Source organism: Perca fluviatilis, chromosome 6, assembly GCF_010015445.1.
Source record: "Perca fluviatilis chromosome 6, GENO_Pfluv_1.0, whole genome shotgun sequence".
In the NCBI taxonomy this organism is placed as follows: domain Eukaryota; kingdom Metazoa; phylum Chordata; class Actinopteri; order Perciformes; family Percidae; genus Perca; species Perca fluviatilis.
Window position 1 is genome coordinate 1,626,937 of NC_053117.1, and position 19,150 is coordinate 1,646,086.

A 19,150-nucleotide genomic window follows, 5' to 3' on the forward strand; every position below is an offset into this window, starting at 1 on the left:
ATAACTATAACCCTTCCCAAAAGCTACAATAAAGCTGAGAGTAGTATATGCCCTGGAAAAGAGCACCAATACAAGAGAAGCTAATTAAGCTATTCAAGGAACACTGATGCTTGTATCATCACTGATTTTATAGATCCACAGACTTTTCAGCTAGCCAACAGGCTAACCGCTAGCATTTTCAATGTAAGCTTAAGCAGTTAGGTTACCAGACAGCCACTAACTTTAATGTTACAGCCAAACTGCTTATCGTTATGACACACACACACACACACACACACACACACACACACACACACACACACACACACACACACACACACACACACACACAGCCTCCCTCCCTTCCTGAGAGTACCTGTTAATTTGCCTACTCCTTACCACATCGTCAACTACTCTCTCCTTCCATCTTTTCCTCACTCGCTCCCATGGCCCTGTCATGGTCACTCGGCTTCTTCCCTGTCATAATGTTGTTGATGATGTCATGATGTACAGGAATCTGCCTGTAGATTCTTAATCTTTTTCTCCTGTAATTTCTCAGCACTTCCCTTGCGCTTTGGTGGTCGTTTGTCCATTTTAACGTGAATGCTAAACTTCCAGCATAACTATTACAGCTTCATGTCTCAGGGTCGGGAGGCGTGGCCATAGTGGGATTCGTAAATTTGCGGCCTGGAGTGGGGTGGGGGGTTCCTGGATTTTATTGGGTCAGGCCATTGCCAATAAATAAAATTAAGCAATCGGTCTGTGAGAGTTTTTTAGGGGCCCCCCCCCCCCCAAAAAAAAAACGCCTATTTTGGGCGGGGCCCCCCCCGCCGGCGCGCCGCGGGAGAAAAAAAAGGGGGTGGTGGGGGTGGGGGGGGGGGGAAAAAAAAAAAAAAAAAAAAAAAAAGGGGAGGGAGGGAGGGCGGGAAAAAAGAAGAGGGAAGGAAGAAAAAAAAAAAAAAAAAAAAAAAAAAAATTAAATTTGTTTTTTTTTTTTTTAAAAAGAAAAAGAAAGAGTTTTTTTTTGTTTGGGGGAGGGGGGAAGAAAATAAATGTTTTTACATTTTACTTTTTTACTTTTACTTTTACTTTACTTTGAAAATGCTGCTGCACTTGACTGAAATGGCAGGCGATCCCTGAGGAAATGCTGACAAGCTAATTATCAAGTAGCCCTGTCACAAGCAGGTGGAGAGTTTAAAAATGAAGTTCACACCACCCTCATTATGTAAACAATCACAGCCAGTAGTGCTAACTTCACACCCCTATAGACTCCAGCTGGTGGCCATTACAGTAACAAGAAGGCCGCACTCTGTGCATGAGACAAGAAGGTTTGAGGGATGTAAAAGGCGTGTGAGAATATCCTGTGTTCCTGTAAGTCTGTCGTGTCCAAACCAAGACCAGGGAACTTAAAAAGAGAAAGAAAGGCCTTTGTTATTTTCTTATACCACCATTACTGCCAATAAAATGTATCTCTCTTCAGATCACCAGGAAATATCACTGAAATTAAATGTTTATTAACACACAAGAAAAAGCTGCTATAAACAAAGCTTCAGTTTATGGTTCAGCCAAAAGATGTCCCCCATAACGTCGCCCTCTGTGAAAACAACAGTCTGGTAAGTGCTGAGAAGACACAGGAGAGAAAGCCAGCAGCACCACAAACACACACACACACACACACACACACACACACACACACAACAACACACACACACACACACACACACACACACACACACACACACACACAAACATACATACACACACACACAACTCATCCCCTTTACACAGGCACCACACTGAGGTCTAATCGATGCAGCTCATTCATATTGAACCACAGACATCAGGGGAAGCCGGGGGAATTACAAGCAGCCTCCGCTGTGTGAGCCTAGAGGAAGCCTGAGGAAGACAAAGCCAGCTTCGCTCTGGAAACCTGGCGTTTCCTGTCCACGGTATTTTCAACAACATGGCTACCGGGTTTCCTCGCTTCACAGGAAATGACACTGAACAGGTACAACAGTACTTAAACCAGATTGTTAAAGAACAATACGCCATATTTTGGACATTTAAAGGGGAACTATGCAGTTTTTTTAGCTTCATTTATCTTAACTGAACAGCTTCAGAGTCATTGGAATGGTTATATGACTTTTTTTTCGGGTTGAATGGTGGTCGTCTCGCTTCCCCCTACGGCCTGTGAGTGGAAAAACCACCCTTGCAACTTTCGGCCGGCGAGCTGGCACATACACTGCACACATACACACCGCTACACGCCCCCATCCAGGAACCGGCTAGCTATAAGAACAGGTAGCGATGGAGTTTTTCACACTATCGTCATGGCTGAGCCGGCAAAAAAGAAGCAGAAAGCTAAGGAAAGCATTGTCGGAGGAACAAAGAAAGAGGAAACGGCAGACTGACCGACCAAGTTTTTACACAGTGTTGACAAATATCTATTCCGAAGCTGTAGGGGGAGGTCTATAGAGAAACCTGCAAGCAAAAAGCTCGAAAACAGCGAAGAAATTGCCAAAACTGCATAGCGCCCCTTTAAACATGATCTTAGCAGTTTACCCCAGTAGATGGGTTTCTCCAGGGCTCTGTAGTAGCATCACCATACACTGTGTTGACCGATCATTCATCATTCAAAACAAAAAGGACAATCCTTCATTTCAACATATTTCTGAAAAACAATAAATGATTAACTCAGAACTGATTCAGATGAGCAGCAGGGACAGATTCACACTTAAGGGGTACTATTATGGCCAAACGCAACGCCAAGTCTATATCCTTTTGTATGCGCTGATGGGCCATTAATGCGTCATCACTCTCCATCTCTATAGCAGCGAGGACACACACATATGCAGCCCCCCATAAACCATACACTCGATGCAGTAGGCTAATTGTCTGGTCATTTGGGCTGTGTCGTTAAAGGGTAACTACCATTTTTTTTTTCAACCTGGATTTCCCCATGCATTTGTGTCTAATAGACTGATGTGACGCGAAGACAGCGGTGTGGAGAGTGGAACGCGAGTCGAGAAAAAGGCGTTCTGGGAGTTCTGTTTCGGAGTAGGCTACAGAAATGATAGGCTCCTGTTATTTCAATATTTAAAGAAATTCGACAATGTGGATGAGGTCGTTATAGTTCGATGACCACCTGTATTCATTTTAGCCAGAGTACAACATTACGGACTAAGAGAGAGAGAGAGAGAGAGAGAGAGAGAGAGGGTGAAGTAGTGGCCAAAGGGCTGCGAGGCTCGGGATATTGGTAGTGCTCCTGTGGGTGCTGTGCCCCTATTTGGCCAAAGAATATGTTGTCAGGAGTGGGACCTTTTGCTGCCAGATATCTGTGGTCTGGATGTGTCCAGTGATACACCTCGGACACAATGCTGTGTCACCACATCAGGATTCCCCCCTCTAATCAACAGGGCTGTGAGACATGAGCAAATAGGAAACATTGTTTTTATTGAAAATCTTTTAGATAACACGAAACCATGGATGTATTATAGCCTATTGACTGGAAACACTCCACTGCTGCTCTCTCTCTCTCTCTCTCCTTTACTCCTTTAAGTTCAGTACACAACAAAGACAAAGTCTCTGAGGCTCCGTGAGAAACTCCTGCAAAAAATAAAATGACCTCTTAGGCTAATTATTCATGAGGAAAATATGGATGATTTCATGTCTACATTTTTGTAACTTAAAATGATGCTAAGTTAGCCAATGGGCCAGTCTGCCGACACTTCCTGTAGACTTGGTCTCCTCCTCAGACAGGGATGAGGTGAATACACAGGCCTTTAAGTTAAGAGGCATTGTCTCCTGACTTTTACCTGACACGGTCAGCGGTCATGAAATACAGACACACTTTGACCCCAATTAATCCCAATGATGACTCTAAATCAACACAGGCAGAAGCGAGCACAGCTCATTTCAAAATTAAACTGGAGACAACTGGCGGAAAAATAACTCATGGTTCACAAGTTCACTATCCAAAGCAGAGAGAGGAACATGAAAGCCAGACAATTGCTCAAAGCAAATGCCTCCACAGCAGTCTTCAACTGCACCTAATGGACCATGCCCAGTCCAGCATCAACAAGCCTTTATCTCCTCTTGCACGCAGAGAACTCACCAGTAACTTCTGCTTTTGCCTTTGGTGGCTCGGGGTCTCAGGGTTGAGTCTTAGAGCTCCACTGTTGTCCTTTAGAAGACAAAAACTGTCCAAACGCTGCACACCTGGGAGCTGGAGGGGCAAAACTTCATTTCTCAGCTGTGGTGGGGGGGAATACACAAAAAAACACAAAACTTGAAGTCATTTAAAGCATCTTAGTCAAATCAATACAGTAATAATAATACTGTACATGTTTTAGAAAACCAACCCTTTCCACAATGGTAAGTTATCAGTATAACAATGGTGGTTTTACAGTTTGATTGTGCAGTTTTTGGATAACTTATTCCAAATAGTCCACTGCTGGTCCCACTGGTGATGAAATCTGCTAGCACTCTATCTCTGAGTGTATGTGACTGGCCGCTCAGAGCCAGCAGGTGGTCTGAGAGGAAACAGGAACAGCTACACTCATGCAGTGAAAACGGTGTGTTCTCCCTTTATTGAGCTTCACAAGTTCAGTCTGACAATAGAAGGAATTATCTACTAGACTACCTGCTGCTTTGGGGAGACATTGGACACAGCGTTCTATGGAGCTAGAACAGTCTCAATAAAGATAAATGCACACACTACATTCACATATGCACACACAGAATTCATACATGCACACACATGATTCATAAATACACACACAGGATACACAAATGTGCACAAAATTCACAAATACACACACAAAATTTAAAAAGCACAGAAGATTCATAAATGCATACAAAATTCATAAATGCACACACAATTCAGAAATGCAAACTAAATTTACAAATGCACACAAGATTCAGAAATGTATTTCTGATGCACACACAAATATATCTTGATTTACAAACTGCTTGCGGTCTGTGAACTTCATTGCATTTGTGTGTGAATTTTGAGACTGCCCTGACTTGGCTTGACACACAAATGCATTTTTTTAAACAGGAATGATCTGCAACCAATCAGTTATCTCCCTTGATTTAGCCAATCACAAGAACGCACCCCACGTGACATAGGTCACGATTTGGGAGGTGCATATGCCTGAGCCTATCTGGAGCCTATGGCCTGAGCCAAGGGGGTAAGCTTCGCTTCAGAACCTTGAGCCCAAGCCCCCAGGAGGAGCGCTAAGTCTAAATGCCAACATGGGCTTAGCAGATAACGGTGGTACTGCACCCCATGGCCCAGAAAGACTTTTCACATAGACATTACATGGCGAAAGAAATGTCTATATTTCAGCGGATCATTTGTTTCGGGGTATATCAACCTACCAGCCCGAACACTGAAAGGGTCCTTGTTTAAAACATTATGTTTTTAACATTTTTAACATTCACTAGAAGCAAATCCAGAATTATTAAATTTGAAATGATGAACGCGCATAATGGACGCGAGCAGACCCACGGGACTGCGCACGGCCGCTCACATGACTGTTCTCCCGAGCTCACATAGCTAGCTGTAATAATGGATATAGCTAATGGTTGTAATTCACCATGTGTTCTATTACAGTTTTTTACAATTGCTTACACACTAAAATTAAAACTTTCCCACAATTAGCAAAACCTTACACTCAAGGAGCAAAACACTAGCCTAGATCTGCACAACTGTAAGCACATTGTCAGCTTCACACTTTTTGCAAAACATTACACACAGTGATTGCAAAACACTAAACACACTTGTATGCATTTGACACAGAAATTTATCATGATGTCACTTCCTTGCAATTTCAAAGCAAAGGCTTTCAAATGAACACACATGAACCAATTGGTTAAACACAGCCACCAGGTACGCAAACACATGACTGCTAAATTGTAGACATACCAATCAGGTTTAAGCACTATATAAAATGCAGCAGGTAAGTTCACCTGCCTTCAATCAAAATGGAAAGAGTCAGAAGAAGAATAATGAGAGTGAGAGGGAGAATCCACAGAGGAGGAAAAGGAGGTAGAGGAAGAGGCCCAGCCAGAGGTAAAGGCACACTAGTGGACCATGTTGTGAACCACGGATTGACGCTGAGGGAGACTGGACTAAGAGTCAGCCAAATCTTAGTAGATATACAGCGGCATCTGTCATAAGGACATTTCGACAAGGAAACAGGTCAAAGAAAATCTGTCTACAGTTAGAGTAATCAGCTGCTCATTGTATGCACCATATCAGCACTGTTGATACCCCTCCCTGTGACATTTGAGGATTGAGGGTTGAGAACGACAAGGAGGAAGGGGGCCCATATTCACGCAAGGGTTTACGATCTCTGGCCCCAGGCTCAGGTACCCCTCATTGGGGCCATGGAGGACGCCTGTGACCAAATCTACGCTGCAGCTGTGCAAGGATGGATTCGACATTCAAGACGGTTCTTCCCACGTTGTCTTGCCAATGAGGATATCGCCTGTGATGTTGATGAAATTCTCTTGGCCAGATCCAGCAAGGCGAAGAGATAATGTTGAGTATTTTCTGTACTTTGTCAGATCTTTTTTTTTTGTTTTGTCTGTTTTTTCTGTGATTGTAACCTGTACTGTACAGAATATTTTAGGTTTGTTGTTTGTGGAGCTAACAGTGTTATGCACACTACTGTCGTAGAATGAAAACTGGGACATGTTTTGTTGTTGATTCTCCATGTCGACTGATTTGGGTATATGGAGAGAAATAAATTATATTTCCTGAGTCTGCAGCATTGGTCTTGTGTAGTGTTTGGTGAACTTATTGTAAATTTCTCTGTGTACTTCATTTACAGTACTCTAATCACTGAGAAGTAGAATTGCTAAAAGTGTTTTTAGGTTAGCAACAGCAGTGTGTATATGGTTAAAACTTAATTAAGTCAAATGAAAGGTGTGTTTTTCATATGGTAACAACATATGTTTTTTATAAATTAGTGTATAGTTTTTGCAAGAGTGTTTCATTTTGCAAAGGTGCAAAGGTGTTTTGCTAATTGGGTGTGTGGTTTTGCTAATTGGGTGTAGTGTTTTGAAAACACGGGCCCTTTTTTGAAAATCGTGCTTAAGCAATCCAAAAAAACTGTAATACGTCCATGGTATTATCTTATGAAGTTATGATACATCCGAGGGCTGTATGTATGTTGTAAAGCCTGTTACGTGGATGTAACATCATTAGCATTTCCCAAACTGGCGGGGCTATCGGCTAGCTAGCTATTTGCTAACATCAGGGTTAGCTAGCATGGCTGTATTAAGATCATGCCTACAAAACGTTACTACAGACTTAGTGATTACATGGCCTTGGTTCTCTCTTATGATCCATCCGAGGGCTGTATGCTGTAAAGCTTGTAACGTGGATGAGAGATGAAGCCATGGATGAACTCTGTTCACGAAACTGCAGGCTAACTACTAGTGCTAGCTAGTAGCTAGCTAGCTAGTAGCACGACATAATGATTAAATCTCCTTGGTTGTCTAGCTAAATACATCTATCGTTTATTTAGCTAAGCATGTAAACGATCGGGAACAACGAAAACACAATGTTTAACGTTAGTGAATATTTTAAACAATGAAAACGGCGAGTTCATGAGTTTGCCACTTGTAAGAGCCACGAGAGATAAGCTCATGAACAAGCATGTTGCTACCGGTTGCTAAGACAACACAAACAAATTGTTGCTAGTGCGCGTGTACACCGTGACGTCATGGGCCAAGAGCCAAGAAGGCCAAACCCCCCGCCCCCGGGGGGCTTTCCCGCCCCTTCCCCCCTCCCTCCCCCCCCCTTTCCTCCCCCCCCCCCCCCCCTCCTTTCGTTCCCCCCCCGTTCTGCCTGCACGATCCGTTCTGCACATGCGCAAGATAATACTGTTTTACCGAGGATACGACCTGCACAATCTGTTCCACGCTAGCCTATGGCTTTAGCTAACAGCTAATTCGGCTAACCGCTAGCTGACAGCTAGATTCAGTCTAAAATAACGTTAAGTCAAACTTAATGGGAAAAGCAGGCTACAGCTAAATTAAGACTTTACAGTAATAACAATAAAGACAAATATTGAGTGACTGTATTTTAAATGAGCTCAAGTAAAGTAGAGCTGACGTAACAGCTGTTATATATGTTAACGGTTATTTTCAATTAACGTCTTTTAAAGTTATTACATGCTGTCTCAGCTAGCAGTTAGCCGAATTCTCTGTTAGCTAAACTAACGTTAGCTTGGCTGTCGACCGGAAGCGTGGAACAGATCGTGCAGTGTCGTGAATCCTCGTACAACAGCGCATGCGCGAACATTTTGCGCATGTGCAGAACGGATCGTGCAGGCAGAACGGATCGTGTACCGACAACATCCATGGTTGAGCCATGTCAGGGCAGTCTCAAAATTCACACACAAATGCAGTGAAGTTCACAGACCGCAAGCAGTTTGTAAATCAAGATATATTTGTGTGTGCATCAGAAATACATTTCTGAATCTTGTCCTGTGCATTTCTGAATCTTGTGTGCATTTGTAAATTTTGTTTGCATTTCTGAATTCCTGATTTTTATGGGCATTTATGAATTTTGTATGCATTTGTGAATCTTCTGTGCTTTTTAAATTTTGTGTATTTGTGAATTTTGTGCGCATTTGTGTATCCTGTGTGTGTATTTATGAATCGTGTGTGCATGTATGAATCCTGTGTGCATATGTGAATGTAGTGTGTGCATTTATCTTTATTGAGACTGTTCTAGCTCCATAGCGTTCCACTGAATTTAGCTTACATTGAAAATAAAATGTGCAATCTAGTTTAAAAAAAAAAATCACACAATGTAAAAACAGAAGAAATATATTTTGTTTTTATAATGGATCCGATGTAAAATCAAGTCCTGATAGGCTGTGCTTGTTAATCTTGTGCACGTCGCAAGACATCAACTGATTGGTATGGTGGTGACTTAGTTGTATTATCCCAGTTATCCAAATGCTTCACACAGCTCTGTTTACTCACATTACAAAATCTGCAGACAACATGTTGACCTAGTGTATCAATGGAAAATAACACTTAAGCACTCATTCAACCAGATACTTACAAACCTACACAAGTCTAAGATGCCAACAAGGTAAAATAACATCCTCTCTCCATGTTCAACCACTTAGCCAGCAATGCTGATAGCACTACCTAAACTGCTTGTTATTGCCAAGCTAGTGGAGCTGGCTGGAAATAATAATGCCCCCTATTAAATTATTCATGGCTCCAGTCAGGTGGAACCAGATGCTGCTTTTGTGTCATAGAGGGAGAGCTGTAACTCAACACAAGCATGGAAGGCCATCGCTGCATGGAGGTGAAGACTTGATGGAACAAGCATGGATGCTGCTGGGCTACAAAACAAAACACAGGATGTCATGACACTCACTTGGCTGTTTCCATGTGACATTTCCCTGCAAGTGTTCAGGCAGAGGACAGTGGTTCAGTAGCTCGGTCCAAATGGGGGCAAAGCCTGAGGTCCTGCTCGCAGTTCACCAACCCTGTGTTGGTGTCGCTTTGTACCCCGCCCCCCTGACATTTGTGGCCATGGCCAGAAGATGACCTTTTTTTGTCCATGCCATGCTATAGTGCTGAATACTAATGCTACGGTGCTGTGTGCCCGCCACTCATGGGAACAAGCAGTGCTATTTTTAGCCACGTGTCCCCAGCTGCACATCTCCAACCCGGGGCCAATGGGCAATTAGTGTTTGTTTCTAATGGCAGGAGGCAGTGCCGTAACCTCCCAAACGCAAATAGACATCTGGACTGTCTCTGTCCTGCCCCGTGCCACTGCCACAAGGCACTACTCCTAAAGCTTTGTTGTCCCTCTGTCCATGTGAACCTTTATAGGTGCTGAGAAGTAGGGCTTTTCCATACACATGTGCTGGCTTTGCTTGGTCTGGCTTGGTCTGGTTTGGCTCAGCACCTCAGCCCATAACAATTTGCATTTACAATAAGGGCTACTTGCTTGAAGGTGTGTTTTCAGTGGCATGGCTTTTCCAGGGCCACGGCTGCTGTTGCTATTTTTGAAGCCTGCGAGCCTGAGTTGTCAAAGGAGTGGCTGTAAAACAATTCATTTCCTATAAATTCTTCACAATTCCCCCCAATTTTTTTTTTTAAAGCTTTTATTATGAAGCAGCAAAATCAGGTAATGTTGGCTTCTCATCAGCAGTAACTTAAGAATCCCGATCATTAAACATTAAAATAAGACAGATATCCAAACATACAAACCGGGACACAGGAGAGATAAACTAAACGTCAAACCACAGAGATTCAGTGAGAAGCTACAAAAATACTGTGAGCAGCACAGATACGTTTAAAGGGGTGATAGAATGATTATATAGGGTATTTCACACTGTTCCTTACCCAGACAGCAAAATGTATTTGGGCCAGATTTGGACCAGGTCTTCATTAGCATTTGGTGCAGATCCGCTAAACGGACCTGGGCCGGGCTCATCTGTTCCAACGGCCCAATACCGGAACAGGTTGGAATTACGGATCAGAGACAGATCTGGGCCAGAATTGGCCCAGTACAGTTATTAATGCCATGACGTGTGGTGCGGATCTGGCCCAGACTCATATTTTACATCTGGGGCTCATCTGGCCCTGATCTGTGATTCATATTTACAAATATCCACGCAATTTGTAATTTTCAAAATAGTTTTTATTTTTTATTTTAAAAAGGCAAAGAAAAACTACAGCATGAACAACCATCTGACGTGAATCCAGATGCACAAAAGAGAAAAAGCATATGATTAAAGATCATTGTTAATTATTCAAATTACAAAAAAAATACAAAACCAAGTAACCTAATGTGAACACTGAACACCGCCTACTGTAGGTATATTTACTGCTTATTAGTTGGGTGAGACCGAGACCGCACGCGTCCACCCCCGCAAGTCTTAAGGCAGATCTGATGGCTATTGATTTATCTCCGTGTCCGTGGCTTTGTCAGACATGCGATTCTTCCTCATTGCTCCTGTAAGACGTAGCCTACAAAAAGCACACAAAGCAAAGAAACAAACAGTAGGCTATGTTAGATTAAGTATTCAAAGATTATTTATTACATGACATTATAGTAAAATGCTTGCACAAATGTGACGTGGTGTGTAGTGAGTGAATGAGTGAGAGAGTGATTAAGTAAAGACTAACAAAACTAACAAAAGACGGTTTAGCCTAGTGGGTAGCGCTAACAAACGATTTTGCAGCTAACACACAATGGACACGATATTCAGTAATTTTACTACAAGCATAGCCTAGCTATAGGTCTACTAGCCTACCCAGCGTATTGTCTGACACGTCTCTGGTTGTCAGAATGTCAGTGTAAACTAAGTTTGTAAACGTTTATGTTTAGCCTATACATATTTAACATATTAACATGACATCAACAGCAGTTTACTTTTACAATTTTACTTGTATAATGCACTTACCAATAATCACAAAGACGGTGCAGCCTGCAGTCTTTCTCTCTGCATTTCAAATAGAGTTGCGGGTTTATGCAGGAAAAAAGCGTTCCGTTAGTTGTGGCGCGTCCGGTCTGCGCAACTCCTGCGGATCTGGCCCACACCCGCCGGGCGGACTCAATTCAGTTGTAGCGCGTCCGGTCTGCGCAACTCCCGTGGATCTGGCCCAGACCCGCCGGGCGGACTCAATTCAGTTGTGGCGCGTCCGGTCTGCGCAACTCCCGTGGATCTGGCCCACATCATGATGTATTAGAACGGGCCCACACCCGCCGAGCGGACTCAATTCAGTTGTGGCGTGTCCGGTCTGGCCCACACCCGCTGGGCGGACATATTTCAGTTGTGGCGCGTCCGGTCTGCGCAGCTCCCGTGGATCCGGCCCGCTTTCGCCCGGGCGGACGTATGGCGTGTCGGCCTGGGCCCGCTGTCCGGATCTGCGTCGCACCCGCCGGCAGACTGTCATTCTCAGAAGCTACAGACAAGTCTGGCGCAAAGTTGGTGCAGATCTGCATACTGAGTGTGACTGCTGCGCGAATCTGCTGATTCGAAAACGGATCTGGCACAGATGTAAATGCTGTCTGGGTATGGTCTCCTAATGGGGTATGTAACATTAGTTGGGCTGAAAATGGCCTGGTTGATATTTTATTGGCCCTTATGCATCCCTGTGTTTTGGCCCTATTTGTAACAAGAGCTTTTCTTCCAAATATGGTATGCTCATGAATAGTTAGATGATCTGCGCGCTGCTTGGTTGAGCCTTATCCCCGTACACACACGTAGAGACGCGCGCTGATTGGTTGAGCGAATCGCCATACACACGCATTAGAGGTCGCGTGCTGATTGGTTGAGCGAATCCCCAATACACACACATTAGAAACGCGACAGAATCTCATATTCCAGACACTGCAAGGTTTCCTTACCAAATTCACTTCTGAGACTTTTTTATGCGAGAAATCAACTATATAAAGCTCAAATATGGGCCGTTTTACAAAAATGGATGGCTAATTGCAAATTTTGGTAAAACTGTGTGTCGGAGTTCAGCTGCCTGTGTTGCTGCCTCGCCGCCCGGCCTGCCTTCCTCCACAGACCCCGGCACGGCTGCTGCAGCCCACAGCACCTCATACCTGCGCAAAGTCACCGTTTGGGCAAATGGACTACTACCAAACGCCGCTGCCCTGACAGAGCTCCAGGGCCTGCAACTCCTCTCTTCCTGCTAGCTAAATGGCCCGTGTGTGAGAGTGAGAGCGCGGTCAGCGAGCTTGTTACACCAGCAATCTCTTACCACATGTTACACACATGTCACGCCACTTAGCTATACAACATATACCTAAATGTCTTATAAAGCTAACAACGGTGTCCGATTTCAAGTTAATGAATATTTGTGAGCTGTAAGGGTTTCGTTAGCGGCGACTGTCCCTTCAATCCTATGTGTACAGATTGCAGCTAGTTAGCTTCATTTTTGGTTGTAATTTGAGTATATTTACAGTTTGAATTTCGTCACGCCACTTATACAACATCTAACTAAATGTTTTATTAAGCTAACAACGGTGTCCGATTTCAAGTTAATGAATATTTGTGAATTTCAGAGGAATTCTAAGAGGAGGCTAGCTAGCTCTCATTGATAGAGCTCCATCCAACCGCAGGCTCTATCAATGAGACTCACGGACAAGCGGCGTTTATTTCCCCAATCGTTTGTTGAAATAACTCAACACATTATAATTACACACATTAAAAGATTAACTGAAACCTGTGGTAAGAGATTGCTGGCATAACAAGCTCGCTGACCGCGCTCTCACTCACATACATCGGGCATTTAGCTAGCAGGAAGAGGGGAGTTGCAGGCCCTGGAGCTCTGTCAGAGCAGCGGCGTTTCGTAGTCCATTAGCTGTGGGCTGCCTGTGAGCTCACAGCAGGCCGGGGTCTGTGAAGGAAGGCAGGCCAGGCGGCGAGGCAGCAACACAGGCAGCACCGGCCTCTGAAGTCCGACACACAGTCGGACAAAATTTGCAATTAGACATCAATTTTTGTAAAACGGCCCATATTTGACCTCTACATAGTTGATTTCTCGCATAAAAAAGTCTCAGAAGTGAATTTAATGGTAAAATAGCATATGAACAATGTATACATTTTCTAAGATCTGCACGACCTAGATTCAGAAGACTAACTGATCTCAGGTCAGTTGTGTAGCCTATGCAAATGTTGGGGCGTGACCGTTCTCTTAATACACCCATGGCTGTGACAAAGGTTCCGGATTTTGAGATGCTTACGCAAGCAACCAGCTTTGTTGAGATTCGCCCGTTTTCAGCAGCAGTTTCAAAATATGAGATTTTCATAGTAAAGGGGTGTCAATGGGATTTTGAGCTTCTATGTATGTCCTATTTACCCACCGAACTGTCGTTATTCAACTATGACAGGGTAAAATCAGTTTTGCATTCTATCACCCCTTTAAAAACATCTTTCTTTCTGGTCTCCAGCACAGACATGAGTTAGGTTGAGTCTCGCTACATAGGAGGAGAAAGGGGGGTCGTCATGGTTTGGCCGCGGTCGGCGAGACGTCACCACTGGCTGGTCAGGCGAGTTTTGGACCTTGAAGACCCATCTTTTACGAGGTACACTAAAACTGGTAAAGGAAAAAGCAAATCAGCGCGGCATGGTTTGGCTCAGCATGGCCAAAATTGCTAATGGAAAAACCCTAAAGCTCTTCTCCGCAACATCAGCTGCCATTCACTCTGGAAACAAGGTGACTTATTTAACTACTCATGCAATAATGTGTGGCCTTGGCTGAAAATGACATCATCCTGTGCCTGTGTTTCAATATAAGCAAAAGTGACCCCTTGATAAGTCACCTAGACCTACTTGTTCGTCAAAAGGGGCCACCAATTTTAATCGTCCACATACTGTATTTCAGAAGGAGTTATTCATAGAGCTGCAACCAACGATTATTTTCTTTAACAATTAATCTGCCAATTATTTAATAAATGCCCACCACGATTTTCTGAAGCCTAACTGAACACACTAAAGCCGTAAAGTTCAATATTTTTTCTTGAAAAATCACGTATAATGGATTTCCAAAATAGTTGCCTATTCATTTTCTGACAATTAACTAATCAATAATTTGAATAATCATTTCACTTATAGTTATTTAAGACTTCAATTTTTGAGAAGTAACATTCACAGACATTTTAGCACTGTGTACGTGAATGGCAGGCTCAGAAACACACATAGGACAGTATGGGCCCATTATTTGTGATGATTGTCAAAGCCGAGGGTAAGCTTTCTGTTTTCAATTATACTAGGATGAATATTCCACGCAGGCATTTCTAATTAAGCAGAATTAGACACTTTTTGTTTTTTTCAGTATACAGACATTTCCACAAAGTCATGCCCGGCTGTTCTCCTAGACTGTCAGCAACTCTAAGATTACACAGTATATTATGATATATCTCGCTGAGCGGGTATAATGAGTCAGTTTTGGAGTCTGCATGTCATGACGGCCTCTTTAATTCATTTTAGTCAGGGCAAAGTTAATTCAATCCACCTTATTACAGCTTCTTCATGCAATTAGCCTGTGCCCCTGTTCATTGATGGGCCGGCATGGAGGCAGTGGATTGGACAGAAGGCTTACCAAGCCCACAGAGACCTATGAACAATGTAGCATACCCTATCACACAGTAAACAAAGATGAATCACTGCAAAAAAGAAATCATTGTGCTGCAGCACCCACTGCACAGCCAATTGTTTTTTTTCTCTAGTAATCTGTGAAATTCCACTTGATCGGGACATTAGAATCAATTACATCCCTACATAAACACAAAGCATTAACTCTGGAGCACATTATAATTCCATTAATTATCCTCAACATTAAAAGTGGTGTAGAAACAGCAAGTGTGCCTTGAGCCGAGTGGCACAGTGTGTCTGTAGCACTGCCTGCCAATAACATGTTATCAAAAAGAGTGCAATTAACCTCCAACATGGTGGACAACACACAGTGTAGAGCGTGTCTGTATAAAGGACATGGTGTTCAACAACCACCTCAGACATCAGAGGACCCTGCTCTTGTTGCCTACTGTTTGTCAACTGTAGCTGAATAAATCAAATGAACCAGGGCCTTTTTTTGGAAAAATACAATTTAGCGAGTGGGTTGAATTAACCTATGCAACAAGAAACTGACCCCACGATCATGCTTTTTAAACCAAATATGAGTGCAGTGTGGACAAAGCAGACACAGTAAGCAAAACCTGTAAGCAGCAAGGCAGAGACAGAGGTAGAGACCGAAAATGAACCTGGGGAGATAAGCTTTTTTATTACAAAGCAAATCCTGACAAATAATCACTGTCTGTGGATTTTGGCAAGATCCGCATAATCATCCCCAGCCCCCACCCTCGGGCATGATCGTCCATCTTTCAGAACACATCCAAACAGCCCTCAACCTCACTGCCACAGAAATAAAAAATAAAAACATGTTTCATATATGCTTTGGGTTGTTTGACTAGTGCTAACTCAAATCTTGCTGGCGAGGAACAAAAGGCGCTTTGCCTTGGAGTCCTTCTCTCCTACACTGATTCCTATAAAGACAATCAACGACCTGTCCATAACAATGTAAAACTGATGAAGCTAAAGCATTTAGCATAAGCGTAGTTCTACCATGGTAGGGCCTGCAGCTTTTAATGCAAATGTTTGTTGCTGTGAAAATGTGGCAGCTGTCAGTCCCATCTGGAAACTGGAGGGACAAAATAGCATCACCCTAACAATGAACCAATACAACTCATTTCTGGGGGCTCATGTAATCTCATGCTGTTTACACTAGATCAGTGTTGTCCATCTGACTGAGTGGACAGCCCTGATCAACTCCAGGAACAATCAATTATGAATGCAGTCAGATCCCTGAGGTGATTACCGGCTACTCTCCTCCAACCTCCAGAGAAGTTAGCAGTCCAGTCCCTCTCACGGTTGTCTGAGCCCGACTACAGCAGTCAGTCAAACTGCCGACATGTCGACAGCTGGCCCAACATATCTACTTACATTACATTTTAGCTGTAGGAGCTATGGCGTAACACAAAAATGTGCTGTAAACATACACACGCACATGTGTAAAGAATAAGACAAACTGCAACACGCTGGTGTAAAGTGAACATGCAAGTAGAGAGATGTATATAGACAAGAATATGTACATGCACTGAACATGTGTGTAGAGTGGATCTAATCTAGGGGGATTATACAGCACAAAACATCTACATAAATCTGCCCTCACATGGAAGAAAAAAAAAAAATACCCTCTGGACACACAAGAGACACATGCTTGCTTTGTCATGCACGGACAGTCCAACAATCGGAGCAAGTGATGCGGTTGCTGACAATGATAATGCATTTTCACTCTGCTGTCACTCCGTCTCCCGGAGCCATCTTTAGAGAGATTTCCGGGTGAAGATGGGGTTATGTAACAGCGGCCGTGGTCCCTGCTGTTCATATCACTAATGCTTCACACTGTGGCGGGGTCACGTGCTTTATCCAGGCCACATCCAGGCGCCAGCAGCAGCAGCAGCAGTGTTCCAGCTGTTACTACAGCCTAGCCTCAGTCACTCAGGGCCATGCTGAGCCATGCTCCTCTCACACTGCTACATCCTCCGCTGAGCAGCCATGTTCAGCACCTCAGCACTCCTCCTTTCACTTTTGTCTCTCGAACGTACTTGCACTGGTCATACTACCATTACTATTAAGCTTATCCACAATGCAATGTAGATGCTAATGCATCCTCATGGGATTTCAACTGGGCAACTCAATCACATACTGAAGGGGAATGGTATGGTAAAGAAAATGTCAAATATTTTTGTCCCAACTTTTTTTGCCAACTGCTGTCTCTACATTGCCCAAAAGTTAAGCTCAAACGGTTGCTTATTGTGTCACCACCCGAGGTTGCAAACTCTAACAACATGTGCTAACCATCGAGTGTTAACCATCTTCATTTAGACCTACAGTAAACAGACCAGCTTCAAAGGGAATTTGCAGATGACCTAGCATCATAACTACTTCTTGTGAACACGCTCAGCATTTGTTTTAACCTGCTTCATAGCTTCAGAGCCAAACTGATACACCAGCATGGCAATATTATACTTTTAGCTTATTACAGATATAATCGGTATGTGCATGTATGTCAGTATCAGTGTACAAGGTCCAAGTAATAGCAATATAGAAATGTCAAAGATATGTTTGAGATAAACACTTTCTCCATTACAAAAACTGTCCACCAGAGAGCACTGACAAGTTTATTTTTTAAAGCTGCTGCAATTAATAATGTTATATTAACAATGGATCAAAGGTCTACTCTGTGAAAGGAGCCACTTGTAGTGACAAACCCACTGAGAATTATCACCCGACTACAGTTCCTCTCACCCCTACTGAGCATTTTAGAGTCTTTTTGATTGTTGTAGTTGTACAGCCCACAAGCTTACTGTTCAGTTAACTGCCATTCTTCTCATCAGCCCCATTTCAAGACACAGCAGGTTATTTAGCAAAAAAAAAAAAAACTGATAAATTAATTTTACACTACCTGCCCAGCACAATGACACTGACTAGCTGGTGAATACAGCAGAGCAGCTAAAGAGCCAGATATTTCCATCAGGAGTGGCTGAAGATCAAAAATAGAGCTAAAAAGAGAGTGAATATTGAACTTCCATTTGCTAGGTGGACATAAACACAACTCCAAATGAATGCTAATTGTGCTCCCTGTCTGAAGGGTGCGTAAATAAGAAATGGTTTGTTAACAGGCTCACCATATTCATTTTGCTGATAATCAGTGTTGTGTTCACATTTTGTTTCCGCTGCCAAAAAAAAAACAATGTCGCTCAGTAAATATTGATCACAATTCTTTAATAGCCAATTTAAATTATCTTTATAAAAAAAACAAAGGCTAACAAACAAAGCCCAGCCAATCAGTTAGATTTGTTTTAAACTGTAATATCAAACTTTAAAATCCTTGGGTCTTCTTCAGAAACCATTTGTGCAAATACCAGATGGCAAAAGAAATCAGTGAGCAGACGCTTTTCAATTTAAATTCGGTATAGTGTTCTGTGACTGAAAACAAAATGTCTGAACTCCCAATGCGGTAAACCCCACCCATTGGGTGCTACCAGAGGGAGGAAATGAAAACTAAGAATTTTATGCAAATATTATTTGACCGAGGGCTGGATTAGAAAAAAAAAAACTCTGCCTCCCTCCTCGAACTCCCTCCACCACCAACACAAACCTTTGCCTCCTCTCCCTCTAATTCATTGCAGAGAAAACAAATTTAGGTTGAAATATGAATACCCATCTCCTGTGCATAGTGAAGATAAAAGTCACTTTCTGGGAGCTCAGGGATAACCAGTGAAATGATGAATGGCCATGCCTGCTTGTCAAGGTGGACAGGAGGAGCTACAGTATGAATGGGAGTTTGGGAGTACTCTCTCATATCCAAGGTGTGGGTCTAGACTGACAACCCTAATTATGGAAGCTCTTCAAATGAGTGACCTTGGGAGGCAGCAGAAACATCACACACACACACATACACACACAGACATATTTCCGCACAGTAAAAATCACAGTTCAGCCTCAACTGTTTCTCCCCACTGCCACCCTCTGCTCTCATTACTGCCACCTATAGGATTTCATTGCAAACTGAGCTCTGTAGCTGATGACACAACATACAGAAACAC

At 43.1% G+C, this 19,150-nt stretch overlaps 1 protein-coding gene across 23 annotated transcripts in view; it reads right to left on the bottom strand.

Annotated features, from left to right (window-relative positions):
• Window positions 1-19,150, bottom strand: part of rimbp2 (RIMS binding protein 2) — a 125,996-nt gene that overhangs the window by 94,884 nt on the left and 11,962 nt on the right. For 22 of the 23 annotated variants that reach the window (XR_005639501.1, XM_039803396.1, XM_039803393.1 and 19 more), the window contains one exon: window positions 4,094-4,231. The exons of the other annotated variant lie outside the window; for it this stretch is intronic. Coding sequence is in view for 20 of the 22 variants with exons in the window: in XM_039803396.1 (XP_039659330.1) it covers window positions 4,094-4,231 (138 nt within the window). In the remaining 2 variants the exon portion in view is untranslated. The remainder of the gene's footprint in view (window positions 1-4,093; window positions 4,232-19,150) is intronic. 23 annotated transcript variants of the gene reach the window in all.